The following is a 23,606-nucleotide window of genomic DNA, read 5'->3' as shown; positions in this document are numbered from 1 at the left end:
CCCAACACACGCACACACACATTCTGCTGCTCGACTCGCTGTGGCTCATTTTTTTACTGTCTCTCACCTACGCCACTAGCCAGCAGGTAAGGGTTGACACAAGGGAAGCAAGTTGGCAGCTGTGTTGGACCTCCTCATCGATGCAATCTGGAGCAACTGCGGCCGCAAACAACAGCCGAAGTGTACTCAGAAGAATATGCAGTGCTACAAGTGCCAGCAAATGGGGCACACTTTGAGTGTTTGCAAGAATTCCATCATGTGCTTGAAGTGCGCGGCAGTGCACGACACTCAAAATTGCGCCAAGCCACGAGGGGTGGCTTGCAGATGCGCAAACTGCTGCTGCTCACACAACACAGACTCGCATAGCTGCGGCTACCTCAAGGAGTTCTGCTTCCAGCACATCGCGACACGCCTTGCCGCGGTGTCTGGTGCCAAGATGGCCGCCCCACACCCCCACTCTGGCGAAGGGTGCGAGCTGCGCCACCTCGAAGCTGCCACTGATGATGCAATGGCCGGCTTCCAAGCCACCTTTGCAGCAAAAGGGCTGCACTCAAGGTTGAGCTCGCAGCTGTCCATCGCCGGCTCCAGCAGCTGTGCAAGGAGCTAATGGATTGTACCCACATTAGGACAATCCTTATCCTTTCATGCCGCCGGACAAGCACAAGCCTCTCCTTCCCATCATCGGTACAACCTTCACCACACCCGTGGTCTGTAGCACGAGGTGGTGTCTCGGAAGGAGCTGCGCCTGATTAACACCCACCCTATCTTCACCCCCGTGACTGGTAGCATGTCTACCAAGTTGTGGAGAAGTGGCTGAAGGAGGAGTGGCGCTCTGGCAGAAGACAGCCTGCCACTGAAGATCTCGCAGCAGTAGCACGATAACAGTTCCCACAAGAGGCTATTACTAACACCAGAGAGGGCAAGGGAGGAACAGCAGCTACGCTGCTTAGCCTCCTTTGACACCAGACTCGATTGACAGTCCGTGACCTAGTGAGATCCCCCCCTCCCCCTCCACCTGCCCACCCCCTTGTTTTTAAGAGGCTCCTTTAGGAAAAATTTTTTAACATATTCTGAATAATCAAAATTACTAACTGTTTTACTAACACAAAGCATCTGCCAAAACGTTAACATTATACCTATTCCAAACTTATGCAAGCCACCTTTGCAGCAAAAGGGCTGCACTCAAGGACAAGCTTGCAGCTCGTCTACGTTTTGATAATACTAGGAGAAATAAAATAAACAAAAAGAAATGGTTTACATTAATTTTTGGACTGTTTTGTTTTCTACCTATTTTGCTTACTAACCTCATAGTTTGTGGTATCACTATTTTTAATCATCAGCAGCAGCAGCAGCATCGTCCTCATAACAGCACAGCTGCGAAATTTGTATCATTGTTGTCACAAATATTTGGCTATTTCTTCCAACTATGTTGCTATTTCTCCAGAATGCATATTGGATTTCGATCCTGACTGCAAATGGATTTAGGCAAACTGCAGTTTAAATGTGGTAGATGTTCATAAAGAGCCAAAGTACGTGGTATAGATTCCCATGGTTGCCAACATGAAATTTGCTGCTCGCTCACCACTCTTCTTCTCGCAATCATCGTGGCAGTCAGCCAAGCAAGTGTCACTGTTCCTTTCCAACCCTTCCGTAGTGCTGAGCGTGAGCAACTGTGAAAAACAGACTGCAATATCTGCTAGTGTGTTAATCATATCTAACAACACCAACTAATACATAAATAAAAATGTGCAATTATGATTCAGTCCTATTATTGAAATTTTGCTCATCCCGAGATATAGTGACATCTGTCACTGCTATCTTTAATATGAGTCTTGCCACTGCAATTTATTCTCATGATGACAGTTAGTGAGTCATTTTACTGTGATGTATTTCCTTCCTTAGACATTTATTTCTGTATTAATTTTCCTTGTTGTTTCAACTGAAAGTCACCAGTTACAATGTTCTCAAGGAAAAGTTGACAACTTTTTTTAGAAGCCAAAACTTCAGTTCTACACTTAGTTTACACATTTGTGGCTTTATTAAAGTGAAAATTTTACTTTTAGATGGGCTTCTTAAGACAGAACAAGGATGGTAGTACTTCTCTCGCCATCCTGGTTCCAAATGATGGCATAGCTCCAGGCACAAATGAACGCCCAATTTCATTGGGCATGCTGTCAGGGAAATTATCACATGGCACAGGACAGCTTCAAGGATTTAGAGAAGATCGACGTAACATAGCTAAAGGAGGTAACTATGTGTGATATATTTATTTTGATTGTAAACTGTACAAATTAATTGTCATTGTTTTTGTCTCAAATTACACATTTTTCTGTCCTGCTTAAAGTTGTAGCTACGTGTTTATTACAGTAGTTTACTGTTATTTTATATGAATGCCTGTAACTGAATGTGAGCATTAAATAGTTTTTAATTAATTGTTTTTGAGGTTTATGTTGAACAGAGAGCAGTAAAGAGAGACATATTCTTAAACACTGATGACGGCAGATTGGCAACATGAGAAAGTAGGAAAGAGCTAATGGTACAATTAATTTATCGTTGCTCTTCTCTCTAAAAAATACATAGTTTGTTGTAGTTTTCATGTTTTATTAAAGACAGGAATTGGTGTTATACTGATAAGATTATACTGGCTTGTGAAACAAACTGACTTTTATGGTTTGATTTTGCAAAGCTTTTATCTTCAGTACCTGACTAGATAATAAGGTAAGTTATGAAATAAAGAGACTCTCAAATATTAACAATAGCAATTGTGCTATAATTATAGGAAGTTGGAGAAATGGGTTTAAAGTATGAGCCAGGTCCCTTGCAGAATTATGGAAGAAAATATGTGAGATTACATAGCCGGCAAAGTAGCCTAAGAGGAGAGTGAGGAATTGAGAGAAAGATATGAAACACAGGAAAGTGAGATAACCTTGTGCAGCACTCCGTCGTCAGGCCACGAGTGGCCTATCAGGACCATCCGACCGCCGTGTCATCCTCATTGGAGGATGCAGATAGGAGGGGCGTGGGATCAGCACACCGCTCTCCCGGTTGTTGTGATGGTATTCTTGACCGAAGTCGCTACTATTCGGTCGAGTAGCTCCTCAAATGGCATCACGAGGCTGAGTGCACCCCGAAAAATGGCAACAGCACATGGCGGCCTGGATGGTCACCCATCCAAGTGCCGACCACACCTGACAGTGCTTAACTTTGGTGATCTCACAGGAATCGGTGTATCCGCTGCGGCAAGGCCATGTCAGTAGCAAGAAATGGAAAAATAAATTAATTGAACAAAGATTACATTAATTCAAAACAATTTTATTTGTAGGGAAATAAAGAATAAAGGGAATTCAATCATGAAGTGTCACCCGTTTGTAGTATACCAGTCAACAGAAAGAAAATTTTAAGTAATAGAATAGTGAGCTTCTTCTTAACAGACCATTTATATTTTTCAAAGTAAAAAAATTTCTAGGTGCTTGCATGTCTTTATGTTACAGTGAAGTCACTAAAATGATATAGCAACTGGCATGAGGAAACATCATATTTGAGATGTTATAATGCACTCAAGAATATGCAATGCAGAGATTAAATAAAATAATTAACTGACAAAATTACCAGCTCTGGAATTTTTAAATTAAACCAGTGGCTGAAGATTTGAAATGATCTTGCTTACCTCACAGTCATAGTTTTCATTTCATGAAAGAGTTCTGGCAATCTTATGTCGTGTTGTTGTTGGTGGTTGTTGTTGTTGTTGGTGGTGGTGGTGGTGGTGGTGGTGGTGGTGGTGGTCATCAAAAGACTAGTTTAATGCAGCTCACCATGCTCGTCTATCCTGTTTAAGTCTCTTCACCTCTAAATAACTACTGCAACCTATTTCGATATGAACTTGCTTGCTGTAGTGTATACAGGGTGTATACGATCCATGACAACTGGGATATCCAGGAAAAGCTCGGGAGTTTTCTCATCCGAGGGAAAAATGAGAAAAGTCTGGGAATTTTTTGGAATTCCAGGAATTTTTCATTGTTTTAGTTTTCAGTTAATTTTTTTTAATTTTGACTGCTAGGAACCAATACTCTAACAAAGGATATTATTGTATCACGCTACTGCAGAATAATACTGCAGCAATAAAATATGAATGAGAGAAAAAAAAAATCGAAAGTAAAACTTAAGTTGCAAAGGAAATTCGTCATATATAACAACAAAACACAGTGCTTATACAAGCATATGCCAACAGCAAACTGTGTCAAAGGCTTTAGGAAGACTATGCAATGCTTTTATAACAACAAATTGCCACCAATGAGCGTGACGTCACAACTGTTTACATTACATTTCTTTGAGCTGTTGTGAGCAAGTGCATGCGCAGTTTCGTTGCATATGAGTAGTACCTTCTCTGGCCTCTGGCTACAGAAATGTGGCTGTTAGCTGTATAAGCAGTAGCAGCAAACAGCCTGATGCTACCCGGTAAAATTTGACTGGTGCGCCCAAGCTGCCAGATTCACACATGCGCGGGGAGCAAACTGGGGTATCTAACCCGGCTGCAATTTCAGGGGGAGGGGGGGAGTGCCAAATTCATATTCTTGAGTGAAAAAATGTTGTTTCACAAAGAGCGTAGCATCCAGCGCACGTTGGTCTATTGATTATTCATATGACTTTGAAACGTGTCTCTGTTGGTTTTTGAACACATTCTAAGTTGATTTCTGAATGAATCATAAGTTGACTTTTGAATGCGACATAGTGTACTTGATGTCTCTGCCAGGGGAATCCCCGTCACATCTAGAAAAACTTTTCTGCAGACAAAAGGGGACTGGGCCATATGAGCTGAGTGGAATAAAGCCAAATGGGTGAAGGTCAATTGCTGCTATGTGGATGACTGGGTTTTCGAATGATCAGCATTGTTATAACTACTAGTGAAATATATAGATTCATACTACCAGAGTGGAAATAAATGACTAACAGGAATAACAGAGAAGAAAGATTACGTATTGTCTTCTTGGTGTACCCAATAAAATGAAATTTTGACACAAGATTTTTGGCTAGATTGCTACCTTAGTAAGGGCCAGTTGTACAGTCCCCGGCTAGCAGCCACTTAAGTTCTATTGTGGGAGTAGCACGGAAAATGCATTGTACGAACAATTAATAACGCCTAACCGGAGAATAATCGTGGGATAACTAAACAGGTGGTTGCGGCAGGGTGAGTGTAGTTAATGAGAATAATTTCTGACAGTGGCAGGAATAGTTACAGAATTAGTGATGACAAGCTTGTTTGTGAGAATGAGGAAGGAGAAGAAATTGGGACATCACACAAATTATGGAAGAATATAACGATTCCAAATTTATATAAAAATTTTGTACTACTACTTTTCAATCTCATGCTTGAGAAGCTGAAGCATATGAATCAAATGTGAAACTATTTCCTAACGTAAAGCTTTTTTGCTTGTAGTAGGCCGAATAGGCATTTGATATTGGTACTTCATGAATTATATTCTGTCGTGTTATAAAAATGACCATTTGTGCCAAACCAATCTCATTTATTCGATATGTGTTAAAATTGCTGCAATATTAGGCAAGCCTATTTCGTTTCATCTAGCAGACTGTGACAAAATAGACGTAATCAGATTGAGAAACCACACAGTCTTGGATACTATTTGTATTAACAGCTTACACAGTATTAGACAACAACATTTTGATTTTTTATGTAGCAAAACGTTTGACGAACTTTGATGAGGTAATAGATTCTGTCGCAGAAAGGAAAGCAAGGCATCTAAATCTGTAGCAAGATTAGAGATAAAAAATGCTAGGATGTAAGGATTGAAGAAATGTGTACTGTCTTGCTTGTCTCTTGTCTTCACTGGTTTTATGTATCCTATATTTAATTTTATGTCGCACATTATTAGCTAATAGGCAAAAAAAAAGTGCAAATTTTCTGAAAAGTTCTTATTCTCCCGTTTACAAATAATCCCACTCAGTATTAACTGTGAAGGTTTTTTAAAAAGAAAGGGGGGGGGGGGGGCTGGATGTCAAACCGGCAAGGAGCAAGAGAGGCACCATGGGACATTTTAATTTCCACTGTCCTGAATGCGATAGAAGAATGGTGTGTGAAGAGGTGTGGTGCTGAACTTCGGCACACGTAAGGCCAAATAACATGCCTTACATTTCCTCGAACATGTATGTTTTATGTATCAGACTCTTCAGAAAGATGTGCGCTACAAAATGAACATATTTCTTAAAAGTCGATATTTTAAAAACTTTTGACATCCTACCTCAAATACTTCGGACTTGGGGGTGGGGTTCGGAAATATCGTAGATTCGGGGTTGTTGCACAGAGCAGTCTGAGTTTTAGTGGGGAGTGGGTAGTCTCCATGTGACCCGTGTTGACATTTAGTGATTTTGATGTTTCCTCTTCGTTTATTGCTGTCATGTCAAATAAAAACAAAACGGATTTTTGTGGCCGGGAACTATTAAGTGAATTAAAATACGTTCACATAATTACAGAAGGCTAAAACATGTTATCAGTTGCAGATTGTTTTTTATTTCCACCTTTCCGACAGTCGAGCATTAATCGCCTTGTGGAACACTGAAGTTATTTCTATCGGCTTGCTAAATAAACGTGTCTTTCATTAATCTTTTCTGCTGAGGCAGTGTTTAATTCCACACTATTGGCTAGTTTCAACTGTTCGCTGCTTTTCAAGTGCACATTTTCATCTTCCAGCGTGTATGCCATAATAAAGAACCAAACACGTGATAATACGGTACGGGTATTCCAAGAAAATATAAACTCGAATCTGGTTATATGAATGTACACTTTAAGCCGAATTATGTATTCTATTGTAGTTCATGAAATTCAGGTGTTCTTGTCTTGTTTCTTTTATGACATAATGAAAGATCTTTTAACGGTTTACACATATGAACGTACGAGCTTCCTGCATCATCGTAGCTGCGCAAGCACGGTGATGCCTGTTGCTGACACTTCCTGGCGACTGCTGAAACAAACCTATTTCTAACAGGTCACAGGAAAATATTGACAAGCGTTACTTTCAAAGTAAATTTCCTTTCACGCAAGATGAACCATGTGCGAGAATGTACAATGAATTTCTTAAATCACAGAGTGTATGTCTGTCATTTAAAAATAAACTCTTTGAGGATGACTGTTTAGAAGAATTGCAAGCCCAGAAGATCAGACATTTATGTCGTTAAAAATTTAGTGGCACATTTGTGTGATGTATCTTAAAAAAGTGTAACGCGCAAAAAAGATCAGCATTATATGTGAAAGCTTAGCTTCTCTTGCAGCTTATTAATCTTTGAGACAAATATTATATGTGAAAGTTTTTTTTTTTTTTTTTTTTTTTTTTGGGCAGCACTATGTATATTAATTTAAACCATAAACTTCTCCAATTTGTGTGTTCGCACTACTTAATATATCCTGTGCTACATCACATATCCTGTGCTCTGATTATCCATTATCATTGGCTGGTGAGATCACGTGACATAAGCTATGACTAGCTTACAAAAACGCATCGCAATCTCGATTTCAATGCTTCGGAAAGCAACATGTGGTGTTTGGTAGAATTCGAATTTATACTTTCGTAATGTGAAAACATGCAGTGTACATGTTGCTGCACATCAAAGATCTTTCCAAAATGTGTTTTTTCCTTGAGTTTCATTTTATAAAGTGCCGGGAAATTCTACGCCAGTGTATAAGACCATAACCATTCAAAGGATTGATATTTTCTGAGGAAAAATGTGAGTGGAAAATATTCTAAATGCATTTTAATAATTTAAATTCTACAATACCTTATTGAAAAATAAATTTAATGTATCTATCAGGGCAGCTCTGCTTCAGAGCCTTTAATTCTGGCGACTGTTGCCGACTCATGTGCCTTGTTTTGACATAGGTCTTTCAGTACTCTGTCAAATTATTCTCTCAGTATTACATTTCTGTGAGTAGAATATTTGCTGTCACCCTGGGGACGCTCACCTGCTGACTTCCATATATCCTTCATCTTCATTTTATTATTGGCGGTACAAAAGCTGTCCATTATGTTTTTAGCCTTCTTGCCTTTTCCCTTATGAATTTCCCAGCTAGATCAGAAAACATTCTTGGCGGATACCTCTACTTGGTAGATGCGTCACTCTGAGATCGAGGGACTGATGACCTAGTTGTCTGGTCCCCAATGCTGCAGAATAATATTGCAGCAATAAAACAAATGAGAGAAAAACACCAATATAAAACTTAAGAAAATGCACCATTTACAACAACTAAACACAGTACGCACACAAGTATTCGCCAACAGTAAAATGTGTCGAAGGCTGTAGGACAAAGACTACGAAATACTTCATAACAACAAACTGCTTTCTATGTGCGTGGTATCACACCTGTGACACCAATAGGTTCATCTGAGCAGTTGCCAGTGGGCTCATGCACATGCACAGAGCTGGAGTCACATACGAACAGCGCCATCTTCTTCTACTCACTACTTAAAGTGTGGCTATTAGATGTTTAAGCAGTAGCTGCTAGCAGCCAGATGCCCATCCAGAAAAAATTTTCTGGCACATCCAAGCTGCCAGATTTGTGCATGCGCAGAGCAGTGACAGCTGTTGTGGGGAGTAGTATCCACATGACCCATGTGTACATTTGATGACTGTGCAATTTTCTCTTGATTTACAGCTCTCATGTCAAATGAAACAAAATATATTTGTGTGGCTGAGAGCTATTGAATGAATTTCAAGACATTCAAATAATTGTGGACAACTAAAGTGTGTTAGTAATTTCAGTTTTTGATTTTATTATATTTCCACATTATTGGCCATCAAGCATTAATTGCATAGCAGAAAAATGAAGTTATTTTTGTTGATTTGCTAGAGAAATTTGGCTTTTATTAATCATTTCCACAGAGGCAGTCAATTTATTTGAAATGAAATGTTTCATTCCACACTATTAGCAGGTTTGAACTGTTCTCTGAATTTCAAGTGCACTTTTTCATCATATGGCCTGTATGGCGTTGTTGTTGTTGTTGTTGTTGTGGCCTTCAGTCCAGCGACTGGTTTGATGCAGCTCTCCATGCTACTCTATCCTGTGCAAGCTGCTTCATCTCCCATTACCTACTGAAACCTACATCTTTCTGAATCTGTTTAGTGTATTTCTCTCTTGGTCTCCCTCTACGATTTTTACCCTCCACGCTGCCCTCCAATACTAAATTGGTGATCCCTTGATGCCTCAGAATATGCCCTACCAACCGATCCCTTCTCCTAGTCTAGTTGTGCCACAAATTTCTTTTGTCTCCAATTCTGTTCAATACCTCCTCATTAGTTATGTGATCCATCCATCTAATCTTCAGCATTCTTCTCTAGCACCACATTTCGAAAGCTTCTATTCTCTTCTTGTCTAAACTATTTATCATCCACGTTTCAGTTCCATTCATGGCTACACTCCGTACAAATACTGTTCAGAAATGACTTCCTGACACTTAAATCTATACTCAAGGTTAACAAATTTCTCTTCTTCAGAAACGCTTTCCTTGCCATTGCCAGTGTACATTTTATATCCTCTCTACTTCGACCATCATCAGTTATTTTGCTCCCCAAATAGCAAAACTACTTTATCGTCTCATTTCCTAATCTAATTCCCGCAGCATCACCTGATTTAATTCAACTACATTCCATTATCCTCGTTTTGCTTTTGTTGATGTTCATCTTATATCCTAGCTGCTCTTCCAGGTCCTATGCTGTGTCTGACAGAATTACAATATCATTGGTGAACCTCAAAGTTTTTTTTTTCTTCTCCATGGATTTTAATTCCTACTCCAAATTTTGCTTTTGTTTCCTTTACTGCTTGCTCAATATACAGATCGAATAACATTGGGGATAGGCTACAACTCCCTTCCCAACCACTGCTTCCCTTTCATGTCCCTCAACTCTTATAACTGCCATCTGGTTTCTGTACTAACTGTAAATAACCTTTTACTCCTTGTATTTATCCCTGCCACCTACAGAATTTGAAAGAGAGTATTCCAGTCAACATTGTCAAAAGCTTTCTCTCTAAGTCTACAAATGCTAGAAACGTAGGTTTGCCTTTCCTTAATCTATTTTCTAAGATAAGTCTTAGGGTCAGTATTGCATCACATGTTCCAGCATTTCTACTGAATCCAAACTGATCTTCCCTGAGGTCGGCTTCTACCAGTTTTTCCATTCATCTGTAAAGAATTCGTGTTTTTAATTTTGCAGCCGTGGCTTATTAAACTGATATTTCGGTAACTTTCACATCTGTGAACACCTGCTTTCTTTGGGATTGGAATTATTATATTCTTCTTGTAGTCTGAGGGCATTTCGCCTGTCTCATACATCTTGCTCACTAGATGGTAGAGTTTTGTTAGGCCTGGCTCTCCCAAGGCTGTCAGTAGTTCTAATGGAATGTTGTCTACTCCCGGGGCCTTGTTTCAACTTAGGTCTTTCAGTGCTCAGTCAGACTCTTCATGCAGTATCATATCTCCTATTTCATCTTCATCTACATTCTCTTCCATTTCTATAATATTGTCCTCAAGAACATCGGTCTTGTATACACCGTCTGTATACTCCTTCCACCTTTCTGCTTTCCCTTCTTTGCTTAGAACTGGGTTTCCATCTGAGCTCTTGATATTTGTGCAAGTTTTTCTCTTTTCTCCAAAGGTCTCTTTAATTTTCCTGTATGGAGTATCTATCTTACCCCTAGTGATATGCACCTCTGCAGCCTTCCTTACATTTGTCCTCCAGCCATCCCTATGGCATTATGCCACAATAAAGAACCAAATACGAGATAATACAGTTTGATGCTCCAAGAAAACTGACTTCCCAGAAACCACACTGAAAAGCTTAAGCAGACACTTACATATCTGCCTTCCATGAAAATTAACATTTTTAACATTTATCTGGTACCTCCTCTAGGCTGCTAACTGGTTGCAGAAAAATATTCCAAATGGTGGTTTGAGAACTTTGAAGTAAATTTCCTTTTACACAATGAATTATGTTACATGTGAGAATGTGCAATGAATTTCTTAAATCACTGAGCATTTGATGCTCATTCAAAACTTCACACCTTAAGCACCAGCCGCTTAGAAAAATTTAGGGCCCAGGAAACCAGACATTTATGCCATCATTTAAAATTTTACTGGCACATTTGTGTTTGATATATCTTAAAGGGCAACACACATGCAAAAAGACCAATAGTGTATGTGAAAGCTTAGCTTTCCTTGTGGCTATACAATATGCATATCAATGTAAACCATGAACTCTTCCTATTTATGTGTTTGTGCTTCTTAATATTGATATTGCTATTTTCTAAGTACATCATGTGTCCTCTGCTCTGAATATCTACCGTCATTTGCTGATGAAATAACATGACATGAGCTATGATTGACTGAGAAAAATGCATCATAATCTCAGTTTCAGGATTTAGGAAACTAACGTTATATGTTTCGTGGAATTCATATTTAACGAAAATACGCGGTGTACATGTTTCTGTGCATCAAAGATCTTTCCAAAAAGCATTTTTCCTTTTTTCTCCTCGGTTTCATTTACAAAAGTCCCTGGAAGCTCTATGCTGATATGTAAAAGTTTTGCAGTTCCAAGGGAAATTATATTGTTACTTAACACAAAGTGTATTTCTCACCCAGGAAAAGTGTATTTCTAACTGGGAAATCAAAACTCTGGATTGTCGATAATGTGCACCACTGCTCTGCTCTCCCTCTGTCTACTTGATTGCAAGTGTTAGCAGTTGAAATTCATGTGTGTTGGAGGATTGCTGCTGGCTGTATTTACCTCTACAAGTTGCGGCTCACTCTGAGCCTCAAACAGTTTCTTGTAGAACAAGTCTTCATGTATTATGTGGCTCGACCTCTTCTTGCCCTCAGCGTCAGGTTTTGGAAGCCTCATAACATCTCACAAGCTGAGCATCATGAACACAGGCACTACCTCTCATTTGTGTGCTGCAACTGGGTCATCCTCAGCCATCAACCTCTCTTTCTGTTCTCCTGCCCTCATGGATGCTGTTCAGTGGGAAGTCACTGATGACCCCCATTACAGTGACCACATCCCACTCCGGATTCACCTACTGGACAGACCTGTCCCTGAAGGGATCCAGCCATGTTGGATGATCAACAGAGCTGACTAGACATTATTGAGACAGCTGGCTGTGTTTGAATGCTGCTACCGTTACGCATGTGATCCACCGTGCCACTGACTTTTCCAACCCGACATCCTCTAGTCATCTCTTAAGACAACCTGTCACTTATTGGACTGATGAGTACCATTCAGTAATCTGAGTCTGGCTTTGCGATGGTTCAAGTGCCGCCCAATGGCAAAAAACCTCGCAACCTTTCGAGTGGTGAGGACCAAGGCTCGACACATCATTAAGGAGAGCAAGAAAAGGTCATAGCAAATGTTACTGGCCTATATCAACTGTTCCACTGTTTTACAAAAGTATAGAAAGCCATCAGGAGGATTTCCAGTAAACGCAGTCGTTTACCAATAGCAGCAGTTGGTTGGTTGTTTGGGGGGAAGAGGCCAAACTGTGAGGTTATTGGTCTCATAGCATTAGGCAAGGATGGGGAAGGAAGTTGGCCGTGCCCTTTCAAAGGAACCATCCTGGCATTTGCCTGGAGCGATTTAGGGAAATCACGAAAATCTAAATCAGGATGGCCAGACACAGCAGTGCTAAAACAAGGGTGTCTCCAAACCACACTCGGATACATCAGCCAGCCAGTGGCAGAGCATTTTGCAACGGCTACTGCCAAAATTCCAGCCAGGATCCAGCAGTATGCTGCTAATGCGTGACTGTGGAGAGGGTCCAATTGGACTTCAGACCTAATAATTCAAAGTCTTACAGTTGCCCATTGTCCAAATGGGATCAGCACTGTTTGATGCTAATGATACTGCACATGGTCACAATCAAATTCGTTACAATGTGCTCCGACATTTGCAAATTGTGTCAAAGAAAATCTTCCTTGAATGTTTTAATTTCATATGGCAGACAGACCACTTTCCCAACTTGTTGAGAGAGGCTATTTTGATACCTCTCCTCAAACAAGGAAAGGCCTGAACATATCTCAATAATTACTGAAGTGTCACCTTAATGAGCTGTGTAGGAAGGACCTAGGAATGAATGGTTAACCGTCATCTAGTCTGGATGTTAGCTGGCAACTCCTTAACTGCTCTTTGTGTGGATTCAGGAGATTTCGATCTGCTGTTGACAACCTGGCACTTTTAGAGGTTTGTATCCAGCAGGGTTTCCTATGTCACTGTCTCAGTATCTTTCATATCAGTAAGGCATTCGACACTACTTGGGGACACATTATTCTAGGGCAGCTCCACCAGTGGGGCTTTCATGGCCACCTCCCCTTCTTCGTATGATGCTTCCTACCGAAGCATTTTTTAGGAATTTTGAACAGGAGAATGGTGTTCCTCAAGGCAGTGTTTTAAGTGTTACCCTCTTTGCCATATCAATAAACAGCATCACAATTATGGTAAGGAGTCCTGTACAATACTCCTTATTTGTAGATGATTTTGCAGTTTTCTGTTTCTCCTTCAGTATTGCAACAGTGACTCATGAGTCACAACTTACAGTGCTGAGGTTAATGGAGTGGGCTGAAAAGACAAGTGTTCATTTTTCTGCAGATAAGTGTGGGGTGGGATGGGGGGGGGGGGTTCTCATATTTTTTATTTACCTGTCTTGCATATGAGGGACACCATTCTACATTTTAAAGACTCATTGGGGTTTCTGGGCCTCATTTTTTACTCCAAACTGTCTTGGTTACCACACCTTAAGGTACTGAGTTTCTTATAGTGCCTTAGCCCCAGGTCTTGGGGAGCTGACAGGGTGTGTGCGCTTCAGTTTTATAGGGCCTTCATGCAGTCACAGCTAGATGACGGGTGCACAGTGTATGGATCAGTGAGGTCTGAAGATCGTTGATACTGTCCACCATGAGGATATTAGGCTGACCACGGGTGCTTACAGGACCCCCCCCCCCCCTCGATACCCAGTCTGTGTTCAGCCTGAGGTACCGCTACTCACTATCTATGAGCAGCTCCTCATGGTATGTCAGGTATGTGAGATCCTCACTCCTCCTAATTCACCAGCCTACCAAAATGTTGTTCGTCCATCTCTGGAAAGCCTTTTCTTCCATCATCCACAAGCAACAAGGCTGTTTGGGATCCACCTGCAGTTTCTTGGTATAGAGCAAATACAACCCAAAATCAAGGGTTTTAACCACATGCCACCATGGTTACTGCAAGGACCTAGAGTCATTTAGATGTACTGCAGTTGAGGAGAGGTTTCACTCCTGCATATATCTTTAACACATTTGTTTTATGAAATCTTAACTGAGGACTCTGTTGGTTGCACTGTCATTTTCATTGATTGTGCCCAATCGCCTCAAGACTTTACTGTCTTCGATGTGGAAGTATACATGATCTTGTGGGCACTAGAGCAGATGCAATGTGTTTGGAGTGCTACATTCCTTGTCTGTTATGACTCCCTGAGTGTATCCCTCTCTACAATGCTTGTACCAAGCAGATAAAGTAGTCCAGAATATCCAGGACCCTCATCAGTCTACAAAGTCCATGATACAGCTGGGGATACTTCCTTCCATCTCTGCAGGCGGAACGAGGTCCTTCTTACTTGTCTTCCCATAGGTTACAGCCCTATGACACATGGCTCTTGCTCTGGTGAGAAGAAGCCTCCAATGTGTGGCGCTTGTGGTGTGCAGATCACAGTGTGCCATATTTTACTAGACAGTGCTTTATATTCAGACCAAAGGGCAGCAGCTTATTTGCAGATAGACTTGCCCACTTTTTAAATTGGGAATCGAATGAATGTGGTACGACTTTTAAGATTTTGTGAATTGTTCCCTAAAATTTTATGGCAATGTTTTTAATGTGTTATCAGGCTGGCTGGCTCATCCATATTTTTTAAGCAATTTGCCAGCCGCATATTCCTGTGAATCTATTTTAGTTTTCCTCTTGTCTTGCTGAGATTTTTTTTAAGGACATCAGAACAATTTCAACTCTTTTTTTTCTTGATGTGAGCTAATATGATTGTGCGGGTGATTATAGTGGAGATTGAGTGGGATTTTATTTCAGATTGATTTTAATCTTTTCTTGCTTTTTAACCACATTCAGTTCAACTTATTTCATGTGAGTGCTGATAACCTCATCATTGAGTGCCCCTAATCCACAATCACACATACAATAAGAATTTATGAGTTACTTCGGTCACTATATAAACCACCTTAGCCATTTGTAACATATTTCACCATCACTCTGAAGAAGCTGAATTAAACAGTATACAATTAATACAAGGTATCCTTTGCAAAAACAAGAGTGGTGAGGTGGTATCAGAGCAAACAAAGTTGTGATAACACAAAGTGTTTTGACTCAAAGAAGAGAAAAAAAATAATAAACAGAAAGAGTTGTGAATAATATGCCCATATACTTTTCTTGCTAACATCGTTGTAAGTAATTGAATATAACAACAGGCAGAAGTTCTGACTTTAAATTCAGAACTGAGACCAGCAGTTTGAATTGATGTTGTAGATATGTACTATTGATAAATCATTGTTGTGCCAAGTGCAGTCAGTACCACAGTAGATTCTTGTTGTGTTACAGATAATTTGTTTTCAGTCATTGAGTTTCCTAATCAACTTCGAATCTCAGAGGACCGTGTTCAGTATTTGTACAGTGTGTTTTGTCATTTGTAAAATTCTTGCATTAACAGCAAAGCTAAATCTTATTTGCCTATAGCAAACAAATGTGTGTTAGTTTCAGTGTAACGTAATCAAAGATCATCAGTTAGTGACATGGTTAAGTATGTCATTGTGATGATTCAAAAGATAATACAGTGTAGTGGTCCTGTGAACCTTACAGCAGGGAGGGCAAACTCTATAATTGGTTCTTGTGGATAGATCTGTCTAGCCGTCACATTGTTACAAAGAAAGTGGATTTTGAAATGTTATGTTACTCATGCTGAAGTACTGCCTGCTGCCTGACATACAGTCATTGTAAGATTACCGAGCAAGGTGGTGCAGGAGTTAAAACGCTGGAATAGCATCCAGTAGGAATGAAGGCCAAATCTCCATCGGGCCACTCAGATTCAGATTTATGTAAGTTTCTTAACATGCCTAAGGAAAATATAATGATGGTTTCCAAGGACACGACTACCCTTATCCAATACCTGTTAGTGCTACATCTCCAGTAACCTCATCCCAGTAGGACATTAATCATCCTTCCTTCCTCTCATTGTTAGCTCTACAGAGAAATAATAAAACGTCAAATAAGAGTTGGGGATGTGTGTGACAAGTCTCGGTCCTAAGAATTTTACAATACTGGTCTATAGGAAAAGAAAAGTGGTAACCAGTACTAAAAGGTAAACTATTACAGATTCAAGACTGTCACTCCACAGATGATTCTGTTCTTGTGTTCTTTCTCTCACGTTATAAGCACAGAGTTGAAAGGAATAAATTAGAGAGGCAATGCAACGTGTACAGAAACCTACAAGGTCTTATTCTTACTGTCCAGCATCAATGAATAGAACAAGAAGTGGTGCAAATAATTGTTGCATTAGCTGCTTCCAACACATCGTATTTTGATTATTTACAGAATATGAATATAGAAGGATCACTGTCTTACTCTTGCATTAATACTGCATTTCATGGCATTTTACAGTTTTATAGGTACAATGAAGTCATTAGTATTCACTACTAATAATATTTTTTCTTCTTTGCAGTTAAACCTTTGTATTATGGAGCTTTCGGATCATACGCACCATCTTACGATTCTACTTTTGCTAATTTGACAAAAGAAGAGACAGAACTTATTTACCAAACATATGGAGATGAAACTGCAGTGCAGTATGCAGAGAGGTATGTTTGATGCCCAATTTTCACACTCTTCAAAAAAGTAATACCCCAGTAACTTTAAGAACACTGCAATCAGTTTCATATATTAATTTAGGATACTAATTATTGTTTAAATACTAAAAGAGATATTGTGTAAGTACTTGTTCATTTGGAAAATTGTTGGTTGTGGTTACCCAATTTCTTACAACTACCCGACACAGGACTGACAAGAAAACGAATGATGTCCATTACTCATCTGACAGTAGAGCTGTCATAAGTTGGCTAAACTCAGGGAGGGGTGATCACAATAGATAGGGAGATCGCTGAGAAGGCATCATATGTGGTTTAGCGAGGCCTGTCCAGGAGGCAGCCAGACAATCAGGAGTGATCATGGTCACCTGCTGTTTGAGTAGTGAGTGCTCACTGTAAAATGTGGCTGTCAGACATCATTATAAATAATAATAATAATAACAATAATAATATTAGATAAATAAACAATAATAATATTAGAGGATAGTGCAAACTGTGCAGTGTTTTCAGGAGAATGACAATATGTTAAGTTTGCCATAGTTTTAAATGCAAGCATATACCTGTATATTTAACTGCACAATGCATAAAGTGCAGAGTAGCTCTTTTAAAATTGACAAAAGATAATATTGTGGCTGGATTAAGAACTTGAAAGTGAAGGTCAAACACACTAGTATCGATTTCTAACACGTCTAGCTACAGTTGGGCCTTATAGATTCCAGTGTGACAATCATTTGTGTGGTAAGTTTCGTGGTAAAATATGCCTTGTAGACTCATATAAAAATTTTCTTTAATGTAAATTTCCATAACTTCACAGGTTTCAATCTACGATTTTTTTTTTTATGTTTGGACGTACATATTTGTGGAGCAACTTTTCTCTACAGTAATGAGAATTAAATTTACCTGCAGAAGTTCACTGACAGACTTCAAAATCTGTGAATAAAATAGTTACAAAATACAATTTAATGTCAATTTATACTTTATCCGAAAATGACATTCATCATAAGGTTGCACCAGTCATAACAAATATATTTTGTACCTAGTAGCCCCTTCTTCTTTGTCTCAGCAATTAAAACAGGTATGTTTCGTTTCATTGTCATTCTTCATCAGTGCAACAGTTTTAGAAAATAAATTTCCATGAAAGGCACTAACCAGCTACAGTGAAGCGATACATCACCATAGAACTATTCGCAGCTGTGAAATAGTCTCATTGAAAACAGTTTCTTGTGCTGAGCTGCTGTGTTCTGATTCCTCTTCCATTTCTCGCCATGAGCTGGCCATGTTACAATTGCCAGAGATAACTCTTACTTTCTCTGTCTTATCACAGTCAGTGTGTAATACTTTTTCAAAATAGTCCACCAGTATTCTACAGCACACACACACACACATATATATATATAAAAGAAAGAAAGTGATGAGACTTACCAAACAAAAGTGCTGGCAGGTCGATAGACACACAAACAAACACAAACATACACACAAAATTCTAGCTTTCACAACAAACGGTTGCTTCGTCAGGAAAGAGGGAAGGAGAGGGAAAGATGAAAGGAAGTGGGTTTTAAGGGAGAGGGTAAGGAGTCATTCCAATCCCGGGAGCGGAAAGACTTACCTTAGGGGGAAAAAAGGACGGGTTACACTCGCACACACACACACATATCCATCCGCATATACACAGACACAAGCAGACATTTGTAAAGGCAAAGAGTTTGGGCAGAGATGTCAGTCGAGGCAGAAGTACAGAGGCAAAGGTGATGTTGAAAGACAGGTGAGGTACGAGCGGCGGCAAATAGAAATTGGAGATTAGCGGAGATTGAGGCCTGGCGGATAGCGAGAAGAGAGGATATGCTGAAGGGCAAGTTCCCACCTCCGGAGTTCCGACAGGTTGGTGTTAGTGGGAAGTATCCAGATAACCCGGACGGTGCAACACTGTGCCAAGATGTGCTGGCCGTGCACCAAGGCATGTTTAGCCACAGGGTGATCCTCATTACCAACAAACACTGTCTGCCTGTGTCCATTCATGCGAATGGACAGTTTGTTGCTGGTCATTCCTACATAGAAGGCTTCACAGTGTAGGCAGGTCAGTTGGTAAATCACGTGGGTGCTTTCACACGTGGCTCTGCCTTTGATCATGTACACCTTCCGGGTTACAGGACTGGAGTAGGTGGTGGTGGGAGGGTGCATGGGACAGGTTTTACACCGGGGGCAGTTACAAGGGTAGGAGCCAGAGGGTAGGGAAGGTGGTTTGGGGATTTCATGGGGATGAACTAAGAGGTTACGAAGGTTAGGTGGACGGCGGAAAGACACTCTAGGTGAAGTGGGGAGGATTTCATGAAGGATGGATCTCATTTCAGGGCAGGATTTGAGGAAGTCGTATCCCTGCTGGAGAGCCACATTCAGAATCTGATCCAGTCCCGGAAAGTATCCTGTCACAAGTGGAGCACTTTTGGGGTTCTTCTGTGGAAGGTTCCGGGTTTGAGGAGATGAGGAAGTGGCTCTGGTTATTTGCTTCTGTACCAGGTCGGGAGGGTAGTTACGGGATGTGAAAGCTGTTTTCAGGTTGTTGGTGTAATGGTTCAAGGATTCCAGACTGGAGCAGATTCGTTTGCCACGAAGACCTAGGCTGTAGGGAAGATAACACCGTCCGGGTTATCTGGATACTTCCCACTAACACCAACCTGTCGGAACTCCGGAGGTGGGAACTTGCCCTTCAGCATATCCTCTCTTCTCGCTATCCGCCAGGCCTCAATCTCAGCTAATCTCCAATTTCTATTTGCCGCCGCTCGTACCTCACCTGTCTTTCAACATCACCTTTGCCTCTATACTTCTGCCTCGACTGACATCTCTGCCCAAACTCTTTGCCTTTACAAATGTCTGCTTGTGTCTGTGTATATGCGGATGGATATGTGTGGTGTGTGCGAGTGTAACCCGTCCTTTTTTCCCCCTAAGGTAAGTCTTTCCGCTCCCGGGATTGGAATGACTCCTTACCCTCTCCCTTAAAACCCACTTCCTTTCATCTTTCCCTCTCCTTCCCTCTTTCCTGATGAGGCAACAGTTTGTTGCGAAAGCTAGAATTTTGTGTGTATGTTTGTGTTTGTTTGTGTGTCTATCGACCTGCCAGCACTTTTGTTTGGTAAGTCTCATCACTTTCTTTCTTTTTAGATATATTTTTTCCACGTGGAATGTTTCCCTCTGTTTTATATATATATATATATATATATATATATATATATATATATATATATATATATAACTGAATGAGATTGTTAGTGTAGCTGCATCAATATATTCTGTGTTGGTTTAAAATGACATTTATTGTTAATGCTGTGTGGTTCATTCACTTTTGAGGTGCAGTCAAGTTACAACACCTTCGATATTATTACATTTGTTTACTTCTTCCTGCCCCCCTCCTCAGAACTGGAAAGAAATAGAAATATGTGGTTTGTTTTAAAATATGCATACACTTTTTGTGAATTACGTGAATGTGTGGTGTCTGTTCTTTCTGACATGTCTGAAAGAATAAACAAATTGAAGGTGGAGGGGAGGGGGGGGGGGAATAAAAGGAAAGGGAAGGAACTAATAGTATCAAGTGCATCAGGACTTTATGCTGAATCAGTGGCGACGAGTGAAAATGTATGCCAGATTGTACTTCAAACCTGGTATCTCCTGCTTACGAGGCAGTTGTATTAACCACTGCACCATCCAGACACAGTTTTTATCGCAAATGCACGACTATTTTGGAACACTCTCCAAACGAATCACCTTCCCATCTAGGGCCACCTATCCAGACCTGTCCAAAAGAATAGACACCCTGCAGTCATATAATTGATTTTCCTTGTAGAACAATAAATCCACAACCTTCAGTCTGGGCGCACAGTTCGTTTGACCTTCAGTGGGGATGTAAAATTATCGAGCATGGAGGTCATGAATGGAGGCTGCGGATTGTTGCACTAGGTGGGAGTATGAGTCAGCTGGGGAGTGTGCCGAGACGGCCCATGCATTTGTGATAAACAGTATGTCCAGATGATGTAGTGGTTAATGTAACTGCTTTGTAAGCAGGAGTTCCCAGGTTCAAATCTTGATCTTGCAAGCATTTTCATTCGTCACTGCTGATTCCTCACAAAGTCCTCATGCAGCTGATACCATTAGTGCTTCCCTCCCCTCCCTTAAACATTTAGTTACATAACTTGTTGTGAATGTGTGGAAGAAATGGCAGCGCTGTACAGCACACAAACCCTAGTAGCTGTGGCAAGAGTGAGGACTGTTTTTGATACTTAAAATGGCGATATTTTCATTATAAAAACACTGTGTAGTCATTTTTTTTCCTCTATTTACATGGTGTGAAAATCGTCATCAGTTGAGTGAGGTGTGTGGTGGGGATGTCTTGAATGTGTGTAATGTGCATTCATGGGTGCAACTCTTCAAAGAAGGCAACAAACCAAGACAATCTCAGCCTGGAGCCAGCCCACAAGATTTGTTACACAACCTTGGTTGGCAGCCAGGCCACTTGTAACTCTGCAACTGTATCAATCCATCATCTCAGTTTCTTATTGTCTTCCACTTTTGTTTCAGTTTCATTCAGTACAGAAAATATTTCATAACATTGTGCTTGTGTTTTGCTTGCAGCTGCAGTATTGGGTGGAGTAGCTGATTCCATATTTGTTTTTGATTCACACAAAATGGAAACTTGTTTCATTATGTAGTGTTCTGCGAACATATGTTCCTGCCTAGGAATCCTTGTGTGAACTTGGCATGTAAATGTATTGTTCGTACTCTATCGTCATTGCATCTGTTTTACGTAATTTCTCGCATTTAATGGAGAATTCCATGTTAGCAACATTTGACGGAACTGGTATTCAGCTTTACTTCATCTTGTCACAGAATGAGTATGTATTTCTGGTTTGAAAGGTGTTGCTTCTTCCCACTGTTAAGCTTTGTAGTATTAGTGACAATTGTTGTTGTGGTCTTCAGTCCTGAGACTGGTTTGATGCAGCTCTCCATGCTACTCTATCCTGTGCAAGCTTCTTCATCTCCCAGTACCTACTGCAACTTACATCCTTCAGAATCTGCTTGGTGTATTCATTTCTTGGTCTCCCTCTATGATTTCTACCCTCCACTCTGCCCTCCAGTACTAAATTGGTGATCCCTTGATGCCTCAGAACATGTCCTACCAACTGATCCCTTCTTCTAGTCAAGTTGTGCCACAAACTTCTCCCCAATCCTATTCAGCACCTCCTCATTAGTTATGTGATCTACCCATCTAATCTTCAGCATTCTTCTGTAGCACCACATTTCGAAAGCTTCTATTCTCTTCTTGTCTAAACTGTTTATCGTCCATGTTTCACTTCCATACATGGCTACACTCCATACAAATACTTTCAGAAGCGACTTCCTGACACTTAAATCTATATTCGATGTTAAAAAATTTCTCTTCTACAGAAACGCTTTCCTTGCCATTGCCAGTCTGCATTTTATATCCTCTCTACTTCGACCATCATCAGTTATTTTGCTCCCCAAATAGCAAAACTCCTTTACTACTTTAAGTGTCTCATTTCCTAATCTAATTCCCTCAGCATCACCCGACTTAATTCGACTACATTCCATTATCCTCGTTTTGCTTTTGTTGATGTTCATCTTATATCCTCCCTTCAAGACACCATCCATTCCGTTCAACTGCTCTTCCAAGTCCTTTGCTGTCTCTGACAGAATTACAATATCATCGGTGAACCTCAAAGCTTTTATTTCTTCTCCATGGATTTTAATACCTACTCCGAATTTTTCTTTTGTTTCCTTCACTGCTTGCTCAACATCGGGGAGAGGCTACAACCCTGTCTCACTCCCTTCCCAACCACTGCTTCCCTCTCATGCCCCTCAACTCTTATAACTGCCATTTGGTTTCTATACAAATTGTAAATAGCCTTTCGCTCCCTATATTTTACCCCTGCCACCTTCAGAATTTGAAAGAGAGTATTCCAGTGAACATTGTCAAAAGCTTTCTCTAAGTCTACAAATGCTAGAAACCTAGGTTTGCCTTTCCTTAATCTAGCTTCTAAGATAAGCCGTAGGGTCAGTATTGCCTCACGTGTTCCAATATTTCTACGGAATCCAAACTGATCTTCCCCAAGGTTGGCTTCTACTAATTTTTCCATTCGTCTGTAAAGAATTCGCGTCAGTATTTTGCAGCCGTGACTTATTAAACTGATAGTTCGGTAATTTTCACATATGTCAACACCTGCTTTCTTTGGGATTGGGATTATTATATTCTTATTAGTGACAAAGTATATAGTTATTGTGCAAGGTACTATTATGCAGCAAAAAATGTTCTATGTCAACGGGTATCTTTGTAAGTGGGATTGTGTGGTATAGTTTGAGCCTACTTCCACCATACTGAATGCTACTGGATTTAGTGAACTGTAGTTACACAGCATTAACTAGTAGATCCAGTGATGAAAGTGAGAGGATGTGTGGTGTTTGCTTTTAAATTTTTGTCGTTATGAAAGGATGATTTTAGAACATTGATTTCTGCTAAATTGTGTTGTTTCAGTGCTTGTTAATATGTATTAACACATTTACGTAACTACTGTTGCATCTTTAGTATTTGCAAGGAAGAATGCCTAGTCTTTAAGAATACAAAGCATACTCAGTGAGAAGAAGTAGCACCATTCAAAGCAGAAATATGTAATCATTCTGTAACAAGATCTAATAGAACTGAATGCCAATTCTGTC

The 23,606-nt window shown here is 40.2% G+C and overlaps 1 protein-coding gene across 2 annotated transcripts in view; it reads left to right on the top strand.

The window, feature by feature from the left end:
- Window positions 1-23,606, top strand: part of LOC126263193 (bromodomain-containing protein 7) — a 111,563-nt gene that overhangs the window by 67,059 nt on the left and 20,898 nt on the right. For both annotated transcript variants that reach the window (XM_049960255.1, XM_049960254.1), the window contains exons 7-8: window positions 2,064-2,247; window positions 16,745-16,880. In XM_049960255.1, coding sequence (XP_049816212.1) covers window positions 2,064-2,247; window positions 16,745-16,880 — 320 coding nt within the window. The remainder of the gene's footprint in view (window positions 1-2,063; window positions 2,248-16,744; window positions 16,881-23,606) is intronic.

This window comes from Schistocerca nitens, chromosome 6 (genome assembly GCF_023898315.1).
Source record: "Schistocerca nitens isolate TAMUIC-IGC-003100 chromosome 6, iqSchNite1.1, whole genome shotgun sequence".
Lineage (NCBI taxonomy): Eukaryota > Metazoa > Arthropoda > Insecta > Orthoptera > Acrididae > Schistocerca > Schistocerca nitens.
The sequence above is the reverse complement of the archived record's forward strand: the minus strand, read 5'-3'. Positions and strand labels throughout refer to the sequence as shown.